At 39.3% G+C, this 267-nt stretch overlaps 1 protein-coding gene across 1 annotated transcript in view; it reads right to left on the bottom strand.

The window, feature by feature from the left end:
- Window positions 1-267, bottom strand: part of EMH_0040520 (uncharacterized protein) — a gene marked incomplete at both ends in the record, with an annotated part of 2413 nt that extends 2146 nt beyond the window's left edge. Inside the window, one exon of the mRNA XM_013495516.1 lies at window positions 261-267. Within this exon, the coding sequence (XP_013350970.1) occupies window positions 261-267 (7 nt within the window). The remainder of the gene's footprint in view (window positions 1-260) is intronic.

The following is a 267-nucleotide window of genomic DNA, read 5'->3' as shown; positions in this document are numbered from 1 at the left end:
TGCTGCTGGTAGTATGCAGCTATCATGTTTTTTATATAAAAAATAAAAATATAAAAATAAAAATAATTTTATTTATAAACAAATAAATATAGAGTATAATATATACAGAACGCTGCAGCAGCAACAGCAGCTGCTGCAGCAGCAGCAGCAGCAGCAGCAGCAGCAGCAGCAGCAGCAAGAGCTACAAGGGGGGAGGGGGGGGCCCCTCCCCAGCACAGAGAAAACAACAAAAAGAAAAAATAAAAAACTCCTCTACATACCCTTCAT

Source organism: Eimeria mitis, genomic scaffold, assembly GCF_000499745.2.
Source record: "Eimeria mitis Houghton genomic scaffold, Emh_scaff1613, whole genome shotgun sequence".
In the NCBI taxonomy this organism is placed as follows: Eukaryota; Apicomplexa; class Conoidasida; order Eucoccidiorida; family Eimeriidae; genus Eimeria; species Eimeria mitis.
Note: the sequence above shows the minus strand (reverse complement) of the source record. Positions and strands in the feature narration are given on the sequence as shown.